General features: G+C 41.5%; 1 protein-coding gene across 4 annotated transcripts in view; it reads right to left on the reverse strand.

Annotated features, from left to right (window-relative positions):
- EPS15L1 (epidermal growth factor receptor pathway substrate 15 like 1) overlaps positions 1 to 18,916 on the reverse strand; it is a 260,710-nt gene extending 241,794 nt beyond the window's left edge. For all 4 annotated transcript variants that reach the window (XM_068234205.1, XM_068234203.1, XM_068234202.1 and 1 more), the window contains exon 1: positions 18,848 to 18,916. In XM_068234205.1, coding sequence (XP_068090306.1) covers positions 18,848 to 18,874 — 27 coding nt within the window. In that variant the 5' untranslated portion in view covers positions 18,875 to 18,916. The remainder of the gene's footprint in view (positions 1 to 18,847) is intronic.
- Between the last annotated feature and the right edge of the window lie 1,015 nt (positions 18,917 to 19,931).

The following is a 19,931-nucleotide window of genomic DNA, read 5'->3' on the forward strand; positions in this document are numbered from 1 at the left end:
TGCAAAAAAGTGTCACACATGTGGTATCGCCGTACTCAGGAGAAATAGTATAATGTGTTTTGGGGTGTATTTTTACACTTGTCACACTTTACAATTGTCCATTTACAGAGAGATTTCTCCCTCCCAGTATGGGTATGTGTAAAAATACACCCCAAAACACATTATACTATTTCTCCTGAGTATGGCGATTCCACGTGTGACACTTTTTTTGCAGCCTAGGTGCGCTAAGGGGCCCAACGTCCTATGAGTACCTTTAGGATTTCACAGGTCATTTTGAGGCATTTGGTTTCTAGACTACTCCTCACAGTTTAGGGCCCCTAAAATGCCAGGGCAGTATAGGAACCCCACAAGTGACCCCATTTTAGAAAGAAGACACCCCAAGGTATTCCGTTAGGAGTATGGTGAGTTCATAGAAGATTTTATTTTTTTGTCACAAGTTAGCGGAAATTGATTATTATTGTTTTTTTTCACAAAGTGTCATTTTCCACTAACTTGTGACAAAAAATAAAGTCTTCTTTGAACTCACCATACTCCTAACAGAATACCTTGGGGTGTCTTCTTTCTAGAGGGTTTGGCCAGGTGATCAGAAGCCCGCAGGGGGCAGATTAGGGCCTGATCTGATGGATAGGAGTGCTAGGGGGTGACAGGTGGTGACAGGAGGTGATTGATGGGTGTCTCAGGGTGTGATTAGAGGGGGGAATAGATGCAAGCAATGCACTGGGGAGGTGATCGGGGTGGGTGGTCTAAGGGTGATCTGAGGGTGTGGGCGGGTGATTGGGTGCCCACAAGGGGGAGATGAGAGTCTGATCTGATGGGTATAATGGGTAGCAGTGACACAAGAGGTGATTGATGGGTGATTAGAGGGGAGAACAGATGCAAATAATGCACTGGGGAGGTGATAAGGGGGGGTCTGAGGGTGGGCGCGTGTTTGGGTGCCCGCAAGGTGCAGATTAGGGTCTGATCTGATGGGTATCAGTGACAGGTGGTGATGGGGTGATTGATAGGTGATCAGGGTGTGATTAGAGGGGAGAATAGATGCAAGCAATGCACTGGGGAGGTGATCAGGGGGGTCTGAGGGCGATCTGAAGGTGTGGGCGGGTAATTGGGTGCCCGCAAGGGGCAGATTAGGGTCTGATCTGATGGGTACCAGTGACAGGGGGTGACTGGGTGATTGATAGGTGATCAGGGTGTGATTAGAGGGGAGAATAGATGTAAACAATGCACTTGGGAGGTGATCTGTGGGCAGGTCTGCGGGCGATCTGATGGTGTGGGCAGGTAATTGGGTGCCCGCAAGGGGCAGATAAGGGTCTGATCTGATGGGTGACAGGTGGTGACGGGGTGATTAACAGGTGATCAGTGGGTGATTACAGGGGAGGTTATATGTATACAGTACACGGGGGGGGGGGGTCGGGTCTGGGGAGGATCTGAGGGTGTGGGGGTGATCAGGAGCCCCCAGGGGGCAGTTTAGGACCTAATCTAAAAAATAGCTGTGACAATAGGTGATTGGATTAGGACTGCAGACTCTAATGTACAGTACTGTATTTGCTGTCCCATAGAAGGCTCACCTTTCCCCACCCTCTGGAGACATCAGAGATACACCTTATCAGCTTAAGGCCATTCACTATTTAGGCTGCTGAGTGGTTGGCTCTCCACAGGAGGCAGACAGCTAGGCACCTGAGAGCAGAGCTGGTTTCATGTTTGTACCTCATGGAAAGGAGTTGGATTGTGTCTGGGGAAGGGAAAGCAGCTCCCAGGATCTGTTGTGAGCCAGGAGAATTCCCCATGCGGCCAGAACACAGATAGGATGTGCTGAACTTAGTGTCCTGAGGCCCTGGACTGTGGACTGGTGTATCTCACCTGCATCTGGTCGTGTAGACTTGTCGGATGTCTACTGGATATTGGGACTGATGAGAACTGCATCTATTGGGACTGTTGGGATCTGTTGTGCACCTCTTGGACACCTTCTATTGGTGGAGTTCCTGGAACTTTGGGACTTATGTTGCTTTGCCTGCGAAGCTGGGAATTGTGACTGCTTAGTAGGGGGAATCGGACACTCCTTTGTGGATTATATAGTAATATTGTGAACTTTTGTGTGAACTGTGTGACCAATAAATGCCCCGTCAGTCGGGTTTTGTTTAATCTGCCGCTATACACTGTGTCTCTGGGCTCTGTGGTCTCTGAACCGTCACAATAGCGTTGACAAATAGTGACAGGGAGTGATTGACGGGTGATTAGGGGGGTGATTGGGAGCAAACAGGGGTCTGAGGGGGTGATCAGGGGGGGGGGGGGGATTTTTATAAAAACACATCGCTCGAGTGGGATCACACCCACAGCATTACATTAGCAAGAGTTTTAAAACCGCTAAAACACTCTTAGTGGGTTCCTGGCCAAATTATGATTTTCATCTCTTTGCCCATTCCTGGTAATTCGCTTCTTGTCAAGACATGGAGTGCACGAAAATAATTCAGTATAGGGCAAGCGAATCTGCTGAATTCCAAATCACATCACTAGTTTGAACACCTTTTTCCATATGAAAAACTAGAATAAAAATGGTTCTGGCCATTAGGTTTTAGGCTCGGTTCTCACTATGTGCAGTGTATAATCCCCACACTACAACACGTGCATAATAAAATCTGCATACAGTGTTTTTTCCATAGCATGAACTATTTATATGTGTGAAACACGTTGCTCACAAACACAATGTAGGAAGATTAGGAAAATGTAAACATTTTTTACAGATGTAAGCATGCCCATACAATGGTATGGGCAATGAGTTTATATGCAGAAACAGCGCAACGTGGATAGTGTGAATGCACCTTTTAAGTGTGGAGAATCAAAACACCGGTAGGTTTGAAGAAAGTTTTAACTAAGGAACCATGTCCGCTCTGATAAGCGCAAGCTTTTATGTTGTGTCCATAGATGTCACAATAAAGATTGGAATTTTAACCGACCATACAGTGTAACAGGACATATTTTCTCTACACTTTGCCTGGCATATCAATTCCCTGCTCCTGGATGGACGGTCGTATACATGGTAGTTGTAGTGGCCTTTTCTCCTGGTTTGTAGCATGTTTAAACTAAAATAAACAATTGCACACCATCGCAATGCTCCCTTCATTCCTTGTTTTATTTAAATACGGATCATAAAACTATGTACGATTTTCAGAGTATTGTAGTCCCTAGTTGTAAGCATATTACATATCACTGTTTAGAAAATACTATCACTTGACCAGATTACATTTTGTAAATAAGAAAATATGCTCATTGAAGTGAAAGACAATGGGTGAAATTCAAACATTCTGATTGCAGCTACTGTAAACACAAAACTTCCTGCACACTAGAATGTAATAAACAAAGCTGAGCAGTTGCACCCATTACTAGTCACAGCTATAATTGGGAGCTGATTGAATCACACAAATATTTGGCCTATTTCAAACTGGCTACGATATGAATCTATGACGTGTTTTAACAATGTAGAGTACATTCAATATCTGAACCATTTGACACAACTGTGTTGCTTTTTTTTAAGATACCAGTAGTAAAATGAATAAGCAGTAACCAACTTTATTTCACACAAAAAAAAACAAATGTACATGTCTGAAACGTGTCAGTTCTGGATGTACCAATAAAGGAAATCTGCATTTTACCACAACTGGTGTGCAGGCATCTGTATTTGTTTCTGTAATTTCCCCCCCTTCAACTTTAATAGTAACTAAGTCATACACTTGTAACAAGCATACGGCCAGTGATATCAGAACACTTGCTGTGCATACAGTACATCTCCTGAAACAGTGGGGAACATTTACTAGGTAACAGGATGCTGGAGAACCTGGCTTTTGTGTGGTGCCAATTTTTACACATACAGTCAAAAGACCAACAGTTATGTCAGGCTTTCTCTCCACCCTACTGAAGGTTAAAGAAGTATGCTCCGTTCAAAGCTCCACTGACAGCTCTGGGTCTAACCTTTAGGTTTCTCCTGATATAAAATGTTTATATCCTTTTGAATGCACATCTATAAGCACCACACTTGGGCCTGGTGAGAAGTAGGGACATTTAATATACATTGGTCTAAAAAGATCACAGTACAAGGAAACAAATATTCAGACTGACCCACACTCACAAACTGAGCTCATGAATTGGAGGCAAAAGGAGACAATAAGATAAAACCATACCTTACAATTGATGAAATATCTATGTGAAAAGATTTGGGGGGTTTTGGAGAAGTTGGCCGAGAAACTTGGATGCATCTAATTTGTAAAGTTAAAAATGCATCTTGGATGCATCTAATAAAGTAAAAAAAAAAGTTTAGGCTCATAAAGAGTTGGTCTAATAAAACAGGAGCTAGTACTTATAAAAGCACTGGGCAAACTAGAGTCCGTGTGTGCTGTAACTCTGGCCTGGAGACACGCGGCCGGATTCCTCCATCCCTGCAGAGTCACAAGCGAGCACTAAGGAGGAACTTAAAACTCACCTCATCGCCAAATCCAGCATCGCATCTCCATGGCAACACTGTGTTGCGCTGGCACATCCCAACCTCATGTCAGAATGCGTCCCGGGCAGCGTAAAGTTTGCCCATCACTGACTTATACAGTAACAAAGAATAAAGCTAGCACAGGTATATCCACTTCGATTTAGATTCATATCACACCACTATATACACATATATACACACGCATGCATATACACACACACACACACACACACACACCTTTTTATTGATAAGTTCAATAAAATATCAATAGCGTACATAACAATGAAGATTGTCACAAATCTGAGATGTACATTCCAGTGTACCGGATACAAAGGAGAAACATGCAATTAGAAGAAAACATCCCCTATTCAGAGCGCTCACACACAAAACCACCATCTCATTTAAAGGAGACGACATCGCCATTTATAATGATTTATCTTCGAAAACTTTGGCAAAGCGCAGGGCTCTTAAACCGGTCACACAACTGCTTAGAGATGCTGATATTCCATATAAATGGGGCTTCCCCTTCAGACTGATTGTGAACAAGCAGGGCCTAATTCTTACTCTGACTTTGATGACGCCCCTTTATTTCTTAAACAACTGGGGCTTAAACTCCCTACCACATCCACCTCTGTGGCCCGCTCATCACCTAGGTCTTCACCCCGAAGGAAGGTGAGACACATTTCAGAATGGACTAAATACCCAATCCGCAGCATTACTTTTCCTGATAGAGCTGACAGCATGGAAGATCAATCATCTGGAATGTGACTGATGGTCGCAACCATTCTCCTCATTTAACAGGACACTGTCCTTGGCCTGCCTATATTCTTTTTATGCACAAGTTTGTTGCGTTCCTCCTAATACTGAACTAAGCACTATAAAGAATGTTACGGCTTCTTCCCACACTGAAAACTTGCTCCCCACCAATAGCATTCATCTGAAGTAGGCGGTGGAATAAGGCTCTCCTTATTATTATACAATATTACTAATTATATTGATTGCTATTTGCTTTCTCCTAAGACTCCACATGTACCGCCGGGGGATTTCTCCCCAATTATCTGCTTGCCTAGGCAGGTAGTCAACTTGAGGCGATCTCCTCATAGGCAGCAGTTTTATGTTGCCCCTACATATAGCCACTTGTATAACTGTGGCACACTTTACCTGAACGATGCATATGTTATATCCTTATGTTCTTTTTGTTGTTATTGTTGTTCTCCAGTACATATTAAGTATTGTTCTAAGGTCTACTTGGTCTGTGCTCAGGTTATCTATACATATCGGACTCATCTTAGACTATGGTTCATTTTCTAACATTAAATACCAAAGGACTAAACACACTTCAGAAAAGGTTTTCTCTTTTTAGAGATTTAAAAATATTGAACATTGACCTGGCTTTCTTGCAAGAAACTCATATATGTAAAAAAGATCAACTTCTTCTCTACAGGGAGTGCAGAATTATTAGGCAAGTTGTATTTTTGAGGAATAATTTTATTATTGAACAACAACCATGTTCTCAATGAATCCAAAAAATTCATTAATATCAAAGCTGAATATTTTTGAAAGTAGTTTTTAGTTTTAGCTATTTTAGGGGCATATCTGTGTGTGCAGGTGACTATTACTGTGCATAATTATTAGGCAACTTAACAAAAAACAAATATATACCCATTTCAATTATTTATTTTTACCAGTGAAACCAATATAACATCTCAACATTCACAAATATACATTTCTGTCATTCAAAAACAAAAACAAATCAGTGACCAATATAGCCGCCTTTCTTTGCAAGCACACTCAAAAACCTGCCATCAATGGATTCTGTCAGTGTTTTGATCTGTTCACCATCAACATTGCGTGCAGCAGCAACCACAGCCTCCCAGGCACTGTTCTGAGAGGTGTACTGTTTTCCCTCCTTGTAAATCTCACATTTTATGATGGACCACAGGTTCTCAATGGGGTTCAGATCTGGTGAACAAGGAGGCCATGTCATTAGTTTTTCTTCTTTTATACCCTTTCTTGCCAGCCACGCTGTGGAGTACTTGGACGCGTGTGATGGAGCATTGTCCTGCATGAAAATCATGTTTTTCTTGAAGGATGCAAACTTCTTCCTGTACCACTGCTTGAAGGTGGTGTCTTCCAGAAACTGGCAGTAGGACTAGGAGTTGAGCTTGACTCCATCCTCAACCCGAAAAGGCCCCACAAGCTCATCTTTAATGATACCAGCTCAAACCAGTACTCCACCTCCACCTTGCTGGCGTCTGAGTCGGACTGGAGCTCTCTGCCCTTTACCAATCCAGCCACGGGCCCATCCATCTGGCCCATCAAGACTCACTCTCATTTCATCAGTCCATAAAACCTTAGAAAAATCAGTCTTGAGATATTTCTTGGCCCAGTCTTGACGTTTCAGCTTGTGCGTCTTGTTCAGTGGTGGTCGTCTTTCAGCCTTTCTTACCTTGGCCATGTCTCTGATTATTGCACACCTTGTGCTTTTGGGCACTCCAGTGATGTTGCAGCTCTGAAATATGGCCAAACTGGTGGCAAGTGGCATCTTGGCAGCTGCACGCTTGACTTTTCTCAGTTCATGGGCAGTTATTTTGGGCCTTGGTTTTTCCACACGCTTCTTGCGACCCTGTTGACTATTTTGAATGAAACGCTTGATTGTTCGATGATCACGCTTCAGAAGCTTTGCAATTCTAAGAGTGCTGCATCCCTCTGCAAGATATCTCACTATTTTTGACTTTTCTGAGCCTGTCAAGTCCTTCTTTTGACCCATTTTGCCAAAGGAAAAAAAGTTGCCTAATAGTTATGCACACCTGATATAGGGTGTTGATGTCATTAGACCACACCCCTTCTCATTACAGAGATGCACATCACCTAATATGCTTAATTGGTAGTAGGCTTTCGGGCCTATACAGTTTGGAGTAAGACAACATGCATAAAGAGGATGATGTGGTCAAAATACTCATTTGCCTAATAATTCTGCACTCCCTGTATAATAAGCTATATTCAGAGATGTGTTCAGCCTTAGGTCCCGAGAAGAAAGCAGGAGTAGCCATAATCTATAAAAAAAAACCACTCCCTTTACAGATTTCCAAAACTATTTCTGACCCTAAGGGCCACTATTTGATCTTGATAGGCACCCTGTTAGGTAAACCTATCACTCTAGCAAACGTATATGTCCCCAACCAGGACCAAATATTCTTAACAGGTTTTTTTAGAAAGTTATTTAAAGTCACCACGGGCACCCTATTGATAGGAGGGGATTTTAACATAGCTTTCTCTGACATAAAAGATCGGTATGTTCCCTCTCACAGGACTACTTTATCTCCACATAGTCGTAACTCCCGAAAATTTACAACACTTTTAAGACAATACAGACTACTGGACTTATGGCGGATCTCTAATCCCACCTCGATAGAGTATATGTTTTATTCCCCACCCCATGCATCTCACTCCCGATTGGACTACCTATTTACAACAGCTACCACTTTACCTTTATTAAAAGGAGCTGAAATATAACCTATTGCTTGGTCAGATCATCAAGCGGTTATAGTAGAAATTGATTTATTCTTCCATAGTCATAAATCAAATTTTTGGAGACTAAACAAAAGCTTACTGCAAGATAAAGATCTCTTATCCAAGTTTACAGATGAACTACAATCATACTTTAAAATTAATGATGGTTCTGTCTCATCTGTCGGGGTACTCTGGGAAGTTCATAAAGCTTTCATCAGGGGGTTACTCATCTCAGAAGCTAGTAAACACAAAAAAACGGCCTCATCTAAACTCTTAACTCTCCACTCAAAACTTAAACAAGCACAAAATTTCTATAGGGATGATGCCTCTCAAGATCGCTACTCTGTTATACAGATTATTAAACATGAAATACAGCTACTTCAGTCTACACAACTAGAAAAAAAGCCTGAGATGGACCAAACAACTATTCTTTGAACGGGGCAATAAACCCCATACTATTCTGGCACGTAAATTAAATCCAAAGACCTCCCAACAATCTATTTACTCCATAAAAGATCCCCAGGGAATTACACATTTTCATCCTCAAAAAATATCTCAAATCTTCACAGAATGCTACCAACAGCTTTATAATCTTCCACAACCTACCTGTCATTCTACACACTTAGCCAAGATAGAGGAGTTAAACCAGCAACCCTTTCCAAAACTGGCAGAGGACAACATTAAACTTTTGAACACCCCCATAACAAGTAAAGACATTTTGGAGGTAAGTAAACTCTTGCCTTCTTCTAAAGCCCCTGGTCCTGATGGTTTATCATACTTTTACTATAAAACGATTAAATCTGTCCTCACTCCTTATTTGACTCTACTAGCTAGCGCACTCATGGATGGGAAAACTACCCCTAAGACATTCTTAAACTCTCTAATCACTATGATTCCCAAGGAAGGAAAAGACCCACAACTCCTACAAAGCTTTCGCCCAATATCTCATTAAAGGGAACCAGAGAGGAATGCTTCGCTAAAATAGAAAAAAGATTTTATACATACCTGGGGCTTCTTCCAGCCCCATATGCCTGGATCGCTCCCACACCGCCATCCTCCGCTTCCTGGATCCGCCGGTACCGGGCCCGTCACTTCCGGCGGACGCGGCCAATTGTCCGCATCACAGGGGCTCCCTCCATAACCGTACGCATGTGGCTGCGCAGTAAGCAGCCACACGCGTACCTGTATGGAGGGGGTCCCCTGTGATGCGGAGAATTGGCCGCGTCCGCCGGCCAACTGGCGGCAATGACGGGACCCGGTACCGGCGGATCCAGGCAGCAGAGGACGGCGGCATAGGAGTGATCCAGGCGTATGGGGCTGGAGGAAGCCCCAGGTATGTATAAAACCTTTTCTTCATTCCCTTTAATGCGGATGTTAAAATTATTACTAAGGTTCTGGCCAATCGTTTGAATCCACTCCTTACGTCTCTGATCAACAATGACCAGGTAGGAGTCATAATGGGTCTCCAAGCTGGTGATAACACTAGGAAGGCAATCAACCTTATAGAACTAATGAACAGATCTAAACAGCCTTCTTTGCTTCTGAGTTTGGATGCAGAGAAGGCTTTTGATAGGTTATCATGGACATTCTTGTTCAGAGTCATGGAGCATCAGGGATTCAAAGAACCTTTCCTAACTTTGGTACGTTATCTATACTCTTCCCCATCCACCTCAGTTAAACTCCCATTTGCATCCCCGATACCCTTCCCTATTCTTAATGGCACACGTCAGAGGTGTCCCCTTTCCCCCTTATTATTTGCTCTCAGTATTGAGCCACTGGCCTGTGCAATAAGGCAACATCCAGATATTGTAGGTGTTAGACAAGGATCACAAGAATATAAAATCTCACTTTTTGCGGACGACATTTTGCTTACCTTGACCCAGCCCCTTACTACACTTCCTATACAACATACTATTTTACAGGATTTTGAGTCCATCTCAGGCTTTAAACTCAACCAAGAAAAGACTGAAGCACTTCCTATTAAGATCCCGCAAACTTTACAACACTCCTTTCACTATAAATGGAAGAAACACTCTATCAAGTACCTGGGTATACACCTGACCAATTCTTATTCTACTCTATATAAAGCAAACCTCCCATCCTTGATACAGTCCATGTTACAAGACTTACACAATTGGACAGCCTATAAAATATCCTGGAATGGCAGGATATACTCTCTCAAGATGAATATATTACCTCGATTATACATATTTGAGACCCTTCCAGTTCGAGTACCACCTTTACAACTTAAATTGCTACAACATGCTTTTTTAAATTCGTGTGGAACAATTCCCATCCTAGAATCAATGCCTCTGTTCTAATGACATCCCGGGAACAAGGAGGATTAGGATTACCCAACTTAAAACTTTATTACCAAGCTGTTCATTTAAGACAATTATCCGAATGGTCTGATTTAAAATTATACACTAAGTGGGGTCTCATTGAAGCGATGAGCATCTATCCTATATCTCTTCCAGCTTTAATCTGGCCTCAGATCCCTCCCAAGATCCTTATGACCCAATTCCTTCCTACTATTAAATTTACCCTGCAAATATGGAGGTCAACTGTTAAAGTGGACAATCTTAGATCCCCTTTATCTCCATTATATCCCATATTGGGAACCCCCCTCCTTCATTCCTGGGATGGCAGAAGACTTTATGGGTAGATGGTACAGTCTTAACTACTCTAATTTTTTGCAAATGGATAGATGTGTCCTCTGGAAATATCCTGACTAAGGAAGCATTAGAAAGTAAAATACAATTTACGGCTAAACTTATCATGGAACATAATCAGATTTATCACTTCTTGAGGTCTCTTTCTAAAGGTATAAATCCTTTACTTAACTCTACCCCGTTTGAGCGTTTATGTGACGTCAAGGGACACCAAAAAGGTCTTATCTCCTCAATTTATGCTTTACTCCTGGATAAATCTGGCACTACCAAACCTAAGCATATATATATGGCTAAATGGGAGCAGGCATTGGGTCAAACCATAAGTCTAGAAGACTAGTCATCTATCTGGGAAAATGCGAAACTTACCTCCATGTGCACACAAGTAAAAGAAAATATTTATAAAATACTTTTTCAATGGTACAGAACCCCTGAAGTATTGTCCCGGATATATCCTGATGTTCCTGATACCTGTTGGAGGGGCTGTGGTCATCTAGAACATATTTTTTGGCTCTGCCCCATAGTTCAACCGTTATGGGTGGATATTCAAACGTTGATTCTGAAAATAACAGGCATGCATGTCCCCATGGATCCTATATGTATGCTACTAGGTAAACCCATATCCAGAACTAAAAAAAGCTCTGAGACTAAATACACATATTCTAACGGCCACTACACTTTCCTTAGCCTCTCATTGGCGTAGTTCTTCCATCACCACAATTTCTGAAATTATAGCTAAAATTAATTGGACCAAAATGATGGAATTTTTAACAGCTTTACTAAGGGACACAGAATCTAGGCATGATAAGATATGGGATCCATGGGAAACATATTTTCTAAATTATATTCCTCCTTGACTAAACGAAATATTCTATCCCCTCCCGTCACAATCTCTATCCATATAACCTATTAACTGTCTCTACAATAGCCTAGGGACATAAAAACTGGATGTAGGTCTCCTCATTTGGAACCGGATGATACCACTATTTAAATATAAACTACTGTACAAGAGGATAGACCTATATAATATTTTTTTTTTATTTTTAGCTTTTCTTTTCTTTCTTGTTGGTTCCACTATCATTATTCTTCTTTGTCTTTCTCTTTCCTTACTTAGGTATTTGTTACTCTTCTCTCTTATCCATCAAAATCTATATGTTTATGTTAACATATTTGTTAAAATGACTTTTGTGATGTTAACTGACATTGATACACCAAAGATAATATATCATAACCCTGATGTATACCTGTTATTCAAAGAGACTTTTCTCATAAATATGTATACTGTTTATTATCCATGTTATGCAAACTTAATAAAATGTGTTAAACGAAAAGAAAACATCAAATACTGAGCCAAATAATATACATATTTTCCCAGTAATGATACAACATATCCATATAGTCTATAGGCACAGTAGATAAAATGTACAGATAATGGGCCATATGCAATTCACCTTTTCGCCTGAGTTTTCTCCTAGGAGATAATTTTTCATCTATTTAAAATAACTCCCCAGCACTTTTCAACTAAAAATCTACCAAAAGTAAATGAAAAAGTGCTATCAAAATTATTTTGAGCGGTTTCTTGCTTTCTGGTGGCTTGAAAGGCATTATATTGACAAATTTAAAAATATCACCTAGGAGAAAACTCAGGAGAAAAAGTGAATTGCATATGGCCCAATGAGAAAAAAGATTAAACAAATAGCAAATCCAAAAAGTCATTGTAACGATTGATGTCAGCAAGAACAGATTTTCTGATTATTGGTGATCTGCAGTATCACCAATAATACAGATGTTATACCTGATTATGTGGTGATCTGCAGAATCACCAATAAAGTGAGTATAGCGAGACACAGGACAACCAGGTGTAAGATAAGTGTTTGGTGCAACAGTAATACAGATAGAGATACCAACTCCCCCAGAGGAGCTGGTAGAGGGAGAAATCGCTATAGAACACAGGGATCAGCACTCCAGCAAGCTGGAGATGCAGATGAACTAGTAATCAGTTCACTCGAGGAGCGGGTGGTGCACAGTAAGACAACATATACTGATCACCCGTGGAGCGGGTGATTCAGACTGTACTGCAGCAGGTGATCACCTGAGGGGCAGGAGATCAAGACTGTACTGCAACTCCTAATCATCTGAGGAGCAGGTGATGAGGACAGTACCGTAGTTACTAGTCACCTGAGGAGCAGGTGATTAAGACTGTACTGCAGTTACTGGTCACCTGAGGAGCATGTGATTAAGACTATACTGCAGCTACTGGTCACCTGAGGAGCAGGTGATTAAGACTGTACTGCAGCTACTGGTCACCTGAGGAGCAGGTGATTAAGACTGTACTGCAGCTACTGGTCACCTGAGGAGCAGGTGATTAAGCTGTACAGAGAATCCCTCACCAGGGACTAGGCTCACTGGTGAGGGCAGGAGAGTCAGACAAGCAGATTTGGCAACAAACGGACAGATACGGTACAAAGACAGAAGGCTTAAATCAGAGTAGTGTTCAGGCTGAGTCGGCAACAGGATCAGATAGGCAGAAGCACAGAATCAGTAAGCAGAAGAGTAGTCAAGGCTAGCAGAAGGTCATAACAAATAATACAATTCAATTAGTACTTTAGCTATCAACAGAATCTGACTAAGTGTGGATCCCCAGCTCCTGCTGGTTCTAGCACACTTTGGGATCTGATTAAGGTCTGAGTGCTAACACGTAGCATTTGCAACAGCAGACGGGGAGCTACTGACAGGCAAGTCCTATATATACTGAGAGCGCCCCACAGCGCCGCCCCAGTCACAACCAATCAGGAGCACTGCTGGAGTCAGCTGACCGGCCGATCAGCTGACTCCCCTTCTATTCGCATAAAGGTCCTGTCGCCTGGTGCGCGTAGCCCTCAGTCTATGTTCAACTGACGGACCAGGCAAAACTCCACCATGTAACTGCGCGGCGAAGGCCACCGGCTGAGACAGCCGCCATGCCGCTCACCGCTGCGGCGGCATCTCCGCTATCTATTACAGTCATGAATTTTTCAGTATGACCAGGGAAAGTTCTGACTTCTTTGGTCGATAATAAACTAAACATAAATAAACTTGTCAGAAGCATAACATAACTTAACAATGCACTGTGGATGAAAATCTGAACAAACACAGACACAAGTGATCAATCTGAAATAGGGTTGAATATGATTTAAAAAAAACAACAACAAAAAAACCCATGTTGAAATGCAATAGTCAGATTAACCCTCTACAGTAAGCCGACTCTCCATCCATACTGTCCAGATTATGAGGAATTTAGAAATGCATCCCGTAATTTTATAAGTGATTTGTTCCAATGACAAATTAGAGTTGACAAGGCTCTTCCATTTTTACAGGGCAGGCACCTTTACATGTTTGTTTTTAATGAGCATTTTTCCTAAAGATGATCACAGGATCATCTTCAGGAAAAATGCCCATTAAAAATGCATGTAAAGGTGCCTACCTTCTTTCTGACCAATGAAGGAAAGGTGTAGAGGAGACTAACCCCATAGAATGGCTAAGGCATCCGTGCAGTCTTTAGAGAATAAGTGATGAGGAACACAAATCCTTCAATTTTTTTTCTTTTCGGGAGATGCAAATAGATCCACTATTAGTTTTCCCCATCATTTAAAGTGGAAGTACTTTTAACATTTACTCAGATTGCTCACCTATTGGCATTCACAATTCTGGGTGTATTTATTTATTTCAAATAAGGCATCTTTTGTTTTATTTATGTGTTTAGCCCTCCCCCCTGTGACATGCTGCAGATGCAAGGTACCAGATGCAGTGCTAGGTCATGCTGGGAGTGGATAAGCCTATTTCTCGCTCTCATGTAGCAGTGCCCTGGAAAGCTTGCAATGGTATTCACATTCCTCCAAACCCCACAGTCTAATCCCAAAGCACTCCGTACCCCCCCCCCCCCCCCCACCACCACCACCACCACCTCCCCCGGAGCCTCCCATTCAAAACTGTTTTTTCCCCCTACTTATAACAATGCTCAGGGAGACAAATGCTTGTGTAAATGTATACTCCCCACAGCTAATAAGTACAGGTAGTCCCCGACTTACGAAAGTCCCGCTGATACGAACAGCATGAATTCTGTGCTTCCATGGGAACATGTAAAAAAAAATTCAAAATGCATTTGTAGTTTTTGAGAAACTCAATTTTAAAAATTTCAAAGAAAAAATGGCTTTTAACCACTTAAGGACCACAGTCTTTTCGCCCCTTTAAGTGAACCTCCAGACTAAAAATTGACTCAGCAGCACTGGAAAGGCCTGGTGTTTCTTTAACTGTTTCACAGCATGAGAACTTTTTTCTCTTATACAAGCCTCATTTTTAGCTGCACAGAAAAAAACTGCTCGGGCATTTTTCCCCTAATGCTGTGCAAAGCATGATGGGATTTTTGATGTTGTTCTCCTTCTGCTGTTTTGGTGAATTTTTTTTTTTACATTTTGAATTTGACATTTGAAGCCTAGCGTGTGGAGCTGGGAGGGGTGATCAGGACACAGGACAGTTGGAACTGTGTCTCCTGCTCCTTGTCACCTCCTTTCAACCAAAAAGATGGCTGCCCCCATGAAAAAGATGGCAGCCCCCATGAATCACAAACATTTGCCTGTTCTTTTAAAATGGGGTGGGTAAGAGATTACCTATCTATTCTAATTAACATAACTAATGTAACTTAATGACAGTATGTTTGTTTAGGCTGAAGTTCCCCTTTAAGGACCAGAGCCTTTTTCTCCATTCAGACCACTGCAGCTTTAACGGTTTCTCCATTCAGACCACTGCAGCTTTAACGGTTTATTGCTCAGTCATACAACCTACTATCTAAATGAATTTTACCTTCTTTTCTTGTCACTAATACAGCTTTTTTTTGGGTGCTATTTGATTGCTGCTGCGAGTTTTAGTTTTTATTTTATTCATCAAAAAAGACATGAATGTTTACTTTCTGTGCTGACATTTTTCAAATAAAGTAAAATTTCTGTATACATTTTTGTCAAAATTTATTGTGTTACATGTCTTTGATAAAAAAAAACAAAAAAAAAACCCCATTCAGTGTATATTTATTGGTTTGGGTAAAAGTTATAGCGTTTACAAACTATGGTGCAAAAAGTGAATTTTCCCATTTTGACGCATCTCTGACTTTTATGAGCACCTGTCAGGTTTCATGAGGTGCTAAAAATTCCAGGATAGTATAAATACCCCCCAAATGACCCCATTTTGGAAAGAAGACATCCCAAAGTATTCACTGAGAGGCATGGTGAGTTCATAGAACATTTTATTTTTTGTCACAAGTTAGCGGAAAATGACACTTTGTGACACAAAAAAACCAAAAAACGTTTCCATTTCTGCTAAATTGCGACAAAAAAAAAAAAAAATGAAATCTGCCACGGACTCACTATGCTCCTCTCTGAATACCTTGAAGTGTCTACTTTCCAAAATGGGGTCATTTGTAGGGTGTGTTTACTGTCCTGGCATTTTGGGGGGTGCCTAATTGTAAGCACCCCCGTAAAGCCTAAAGGTGCTCATTGGACTTTGGGCCCCTTAGCGCAGTTATTCTGCAAAAAAGTGCCACACATGTGGTATTGCCGTACTCAGGAGAAGTAGTATAATGTGTTTTGGCGTGTATTTTTACACATACCCATGCTGGGTGGGAGAAATATCTCTGTAAATGACAATTATTTGATTTTTATTTTTTTTTACACACAATTGTCCATTTACAGAGAGATTTCTCCCACTCAGCATGGGTATGTGTAAAAATACACCCCAAAACACATTATACTACTTCTTCTGAGTACGGGGATACCACATGTGTGACACTTTTTTGCAACCTAGGTGCGCTAAGGGGCCTAACGTCCTATTCACAGGTCATTTTGAGACATTTGGATTCAAGACTACTCCTCACGGTTTAGGGCCCCTAAAATGCCAGGGCAGTATAGGAACCCCACAAGTGACACCATTTTAGAAAGAAGACACCCCAAGGTATTCCGTTAGGTGTATGGCGAGTTCATAGAAGATTTTTTTTTTTGTCACAAGTTAGCGGAAATTGACACTTTGTGGAAAAAAAACAAAAAACAAAAATCAATTTCCGCTAACTCCTCTAATTTGCATATTACAATCTTGTTGATTGAAAGTATGTAACATGAAATGCATCTCTTAAATGTCAACGCTTAGGAATTTTAAAATACAACTGAAGTGAGAGGGATATAGAGGCTGCCATATTTATTCTCTTTTAAACAATACCAGTTATCTGGCTAGCCAGCTGATCTTCTGCCTCTAATACCTTTAGTCATAGACTAAAACTAGTCCTTTGTAAGAGTACTTGTAGAACATCTATCAGGCCCTAAGAAATGTAACTGTGGGTACATGTAAGAGTGATGTGCAGGTACTCTACAGGAGAATGAGGCGATTCTCCTCTATTACAATTTTGATTTCACAAACTGAGGAGTCTGAGGATTTTGTACAAAAAGAGGAGTTGATAGTCATTTAAGACTACAAATCAGCATGAGCATTTTACAATGGGCAAACATAAATTTCGAAAAAAATAAAAAAATAAAAGCAATTTTATTTGTTAGGTTATTTTCAGTACAGTTCTTCTTTAATATTTTCTGCACCTTGGGGAATGTGTTGAGGTGAGCCAGAATTCACATATGTGCAAAGTGTTTTGGACCATAACTGTCCTGCATAAAGCAGGCCAAACACATAGATTTTTGTCCAATGTTCCCAAGTGACCAACCTCTCTGATAAAAATAGGATTCGTACCACACACTGCAGAACCATTTTCAATAGATTCCAACAGGGAATCGATTGAAAAATAATTTGAACCACAGCATTGCACTGCTCAATGCAGTGCAATTCTATGGGGCCACAGGCTGAGCACTGCTCCTGCCCCACCCTTGATCGACACATTTTCCAATCCAATCGCTTTTTGGCCAAAATAGATTGGAAATTGATTGAATGGACATTTTGGTCACATTGATTCTCAGCAGATTCAATCAGTTATTAAATCTGCCAAGAATAAAACTGGAAAACTGTGTGTAAGTCACCTATAAAGTAGTAAAACCATGGAATCAATGGAAGTGATCCATGATAATTTTCTTGAGCCTTACTACTAGAACTCACAACTCATGACGGCTGTGTGAAACAAACTTAAAAAGTTGTATCTGTTAAGAGCGGATATTATGAAGATTTTATTTTACTATAAAAGCATTTTTAGTGGCGGAGGGATACTCATTAGTATCAGTCTGTCACAATCAAAGTTACAGCACATTAGTATCAGTCTGTCACAATCACAGAGTTGGCTAAAAGCCTCTTATGAATCACAAGCTATTAGATATGAACTACTGCTATAAAGGCACAATAGACCCATTATTAGTCTATATAATCACATGCATAATTGTTGAAGCAAACTATCATAAAGTAAGGTATTCATTATTACACTATAAACTCACAAGTGCACATCATGGCACACTGGTATATGACAGTTGTCAAAAACTATGACTTCTATACCCATGGTAAACAGAGATGTTAAATAGAATGTAATACATGTGACAAAATTAGCCAAACAAAGAATTAAAAACTGCAAGAACCACACAAAAATGATCTATTATACTGATCACAAAAGATGCTACTGCCAAAAGTCAGAGATAGGGACAGTGCTGGAAGATTTTCCTATGAAGTTGTGATAAGAAGGTAAGATGAGTGACAAATGGATCACAAAGTGACTTTCAGCATTAATAGAATTCGCACATTGATACTATGCTTCTTCTATACTAAGTGATGTCCTGGATGCTGTGTGCTGTGACCCCATTGGCTGTCCTGCTGGAAGAAGATGCAACAGAGCAGAGCCGTGCACAGAGGGGGGACTGATGTCAGCAGCTCTGTAGTGATTTCTATCAGCACCATCTATCTGCTGGCACCGGGTGGAGCGTCAGCACAGGCAGGTTCATGTCCATATGCCATTATGATGGCTTGCATCTTATTACACCCGCTGATGTGCTGCTGCTATTTGGTGACAGGCACACCCCAGGCCTCAGCCTCTCCCCATCTCTAAAGTAAGGAGAAAGCTAGTGTATGAGAAAACCCTGCCTACTCCCGCAGCCACCTTCCACTGCACGCAGCATACAACTTTGCCCACCACCGTCCGCAACACAACCTGCCTCCCAACCCGCAATGTCACTCAGCAGACACTGCTTACCTGTGTGAGGGAGATGAGCGCCGCCATTTTTGCAGCTACTCTCGGGAACACGCAGCGCGTCAGAACCACGCCGGGGACGCGCACAGCTCTGAGGGGCGTGGTATGCAAATCATACTAGACATGCTAAAGAAACAGGGGCGGGGTCATGCAAATAGCAGCAGACATGAGGCGTGAGATGAGGGGTGAAGAATAGATGATCCGCTGAATGGCTCCATCCTCCCGCAGCACAAATTCTCCCATTTTTCAGACCAAAGCCCTCTTTCGTTGCTCTTTTTTAGGGTTACATATACAGATCAGTATCATCATTAAATTTGTGTACTAAAATATTGCATATGTGCTGCATTTTTCACATTTTCTTTTGAAAAGTTAAAAGAACATTATGTACGTGCCAGTGTGATTTTACATAAAAAAATGTGTATCTTGCACAATAACTTTTTATGATATACTGCCGGTCAATGTCCAGCTTTAAATTTTTTAAGAGGCTGTGTGTTCCATCTTTACATACATTTTTTCTAAGGGCTCTTTCACTTAATAACGCATGCACAAACGTGAATTCCTGCATGCGTTCACGAAGCATAAGGGCCCATTCACACTTGAGCGTTTTGCCGGTGATTTCTGCAAAGAGCTCAAATGCTAGAACTTTTCAAAGCGCTAGGGTAATAAAAGTCTATGGGCCCGTTCTCATTTGGGCGATTTGCGCTAATCACCGCAAATCGCCCAAAAACGCTAAACACAAACGCGTAGCCAGCACCAAAGGATATCCCAGCTGAAGGGGAAAAGTTAAGCTTTCATAATCTGGAGCTTCTTTCAGCCCTTAGCAGTCTATCTGATCCCTTGCTGCAGTTCCGCTGCCCTCCAGTACGCCACTAGCCTCTCCTTCAATCCCCCATGCCTCCTTCTGTCTGTCTGCGTCCAAATAGTGTAAATTGCAGACAGGCAGCCACCACTTTGTCCCTCTGTGCCACCTCTCCATTTTGTGCATCCCTCTGCCACCCTGTGCCTCCTTCTGTCTCCCTTTGTTCTGCCTTCTGTCTCCTTGTGCTTCCTTCAGTCCCCTGTGCCACTTTTGCCCTCCACTGTGCTT

This window comes from Hyperolius riggenbachi, chromosome 1 (assembly GCF_040937935.1).
Source record: "Hyperolius riggenbachi isolate aHypRig1 chromosome 1, aHypRig1.pri, whole genome shotgun sequence".
Classification (NCBI taxonomy): Eukaryota; Metazoa; Chordata; class Amphibia; order Anura; family Hyperoliidae; genus Hyperolius; species Hyperolius riggenbachi.